This window comes from Saccopteryx leptura, chromosome 6, assembly GCF_036850995.1.
Source record: "Saccopteryx leptura isolate mSacLep1 chromosome 6, mSacLep1_pri_phased_curated, whole genome shotgun sequence".
NCBI classification, from domain to species: Eukaryota; Metazoa; Chordata; class Mammalia; order Chiroptera; family Emballonuridae; genus Saccopteryx; species Saccopteryx leptura.
This window is the reverse complement of record NC_089508.1, coordinates 106,127,154-106,129,440: the sequence shown is the minus strand read 5'-3', so window position 1 is coordinate 106,129,440 and position 2,287 is coordinate 106,127,154. Positions and strand designations below refer to the sequence as shown.

General features: G+C 43.4%; 1 protein-coding gene across 1 annotated transcript; it reads left to right on the top strand.

Annotated features, from left to right (window-relative positions):
- Positions 1 to 231: 231 nt before the first annotated feature.
- On the top strand, positions 232 to 1,403 carry LOC136377145 (histone acetyltransferase type B catalytic subunit-like). The gene is given in 3 exon segments (XM_066343662.1): positions 232 to 441; positions 443 to 780; positions 782 to 1,403. Coding segments are annotated over 3 exon segments (1,170 nt in total).
- Positions 1,404 to 2,287: the final 884 nt, after the last annotated feature.

Sequence of the window (2,287 nt, the reverse complement as noted above, 5' to 3'; positions counted from 1 at the left end):
TGGCTCAAATGGTTGGAGCAATTTGGCCCCAGGCCCTGAGGATGGCTCCATGGCCTCACTTCAGGTGCTAAAATAGCTTAGTTGCTGAGCAACAGAGCAGTGGTCCGAGATGGGCAGAGCATCACCCTGTAGGGGGCTTGCTGGGTGGATCCTGGTTGGGGTGCATGCGGGAGTCTGTCACTGCCTTCCTACCTCTCGCCTGTCTCTTAAAAATATTTAGAGAGAGGGAGCATGCAGGTTGATTCGTCCTTCCTCGGCTGCGGGTGCACGCAGCTCGGAAATGGCGGGTTTGGTGCTATGGAGAAATTTCTGGTTGAGTACAAAAGTGCAGTGGAGAAGAAACTGGCAGAGTACAAATGTAACACCAACACAGCAATTGAACTAAAATTAGTTCGCTTTCCTGAAGATCTTGAGAATGACATTAGAACTTTCTTTCCTGAATTATACCCATCAACTCTTTGGGGATGATGAAATTGCTTTTGGTTACAAAGGTCTGAAGATACTGTTATATTATATTGCTGGTAGCCTATCAACAATGTTCTGTGTTGAATATGCATCGAAAGTTGATGAGAACTTTGACTGTGTAGAGGCAGATGATGTCGAGGGCAAAATTAGACAAATCATCCCACCTGGATTTTGCACAAACACAAATGATTTTCTTTCTTTGCTGGAAAAAGAAGTTGATTTTAAGCCATTTGGAACCTTACTCCATACATACTCTGTTCCAAGTCCAACAGGAGGAGAAAACTTTGCCTTTCAGATATACAAGGCTGACATGACAAGGCTTTCGAGAATATCATGAAAGGCTTCAGACCTTTTTGATGTGGTTTATTGAAACTGCCAGCTTTATTGACGTGGATGATGAAAGATGGCACTATTTTCTAGTATTTGAGAAGTATAATAAGGATGGAGCTACGCTCTTTGCGACTGTAGGCTACATGACAGTCTATAATTACTATGTATACTCAGACAAAACCCGGCCACGTGTAAGTCAGATGCTGATACTAACTCCATTTCAAGGTCAAGGCCATGGTGCTCAACTTCTTGAAACAGTTCATAGATATTATATTGAATTTCCTTCTGTTCTTGATATTACAGCGGAAGATCCATCTAAAATCTACGTGAAATTAAGAGACTTTGTACTTATGAAGCTTTGTCAAGATTTGCCCTGTTTTTCCCGGGAGAAATTAATGCAAGGATTTAATGAAGAGGCAATAGAGGTACAGCAAAAGTTTAAAATAAATAAGCAACATGCTAGATGGGTTTATGAAATTCTTCGACTACTAGTAACTGACATGAGTGATGCTGAACAATACAGAAGCTATAGATTGGATATTAAAAGAAGACTAATTAGCCCATATAAGAAAAAGCAGAGAGGCCCTGGCCGGTTGGCTCAGTGGTAGAGCGTCGGCCTGGCGTGCGGAAGTCCCAGGTTCGATTCCCGGCCAAGGCACACAGGAGAGGTGCCCATCTGCTTCTCCACCCCTCCCCTTCTCCTTCCTCTCTGTCTCTCTCTTCCCCTCCCACAGCCGAGGCTACATTGGAGCAAAAGATGGCCAGGGCAATGGGGATGGTTCCTTGGCCTCTGCCCCAGGCGCTAGAGTGGCTCTGGTCGCGACAGAGCGTCGCCCCATGGTGGGCCTGCCGGGTGGATCCCGGTCGGGTGCATGCGGGAGTCTGTCTGACTGCCTCCCAGTTTCCAGCTTCAGAAAAATACAAAAAAAAAAAAAAAAAGAAAAAGCTGAGAGATCTTGCAAAAATGAGAAAATGTCTCAGACCAGAAGAACTGACAAATCAGATGAACCAAATAGAAATAAGCATCAACATGAACAGCTGAAAGAAAGCTTTCAGAAACTTGTGGAAGATTACCGACGTGTCATTGAACGCCTTGCTCAAGAGTAAAGGTTATACTGCTCTGTACAGGAAATTGCAAATTTCTGTACATTGTGTTGTGAAAAATATGATTAATTTTAAAATTTTGTAACATTTACTTACATTAAAAGTTATCTATCTTATCTTTAGTTGAATATTTTCTTTTGGAGAGATTGTATATTTTAAAATACTGTTTAGAGTCTATGAGACATATTACATTTAAAAAAAGGTGTAGCTTCTGAAACACTATTGCAGTTGTTTCCCTTAAAAAGTAGTATAATAAGCCCTGGCCGGTTGGCTCAGCGGTAGAGCATTGGCCTAGCATGCGGAGGACCCAGGTTCGATTCCCGGCCAGGGCACACAGGAGAAGCGCCCATTTGCTTCTCCACCCCTCCGCCGCGCCTTCTTCTCTGTC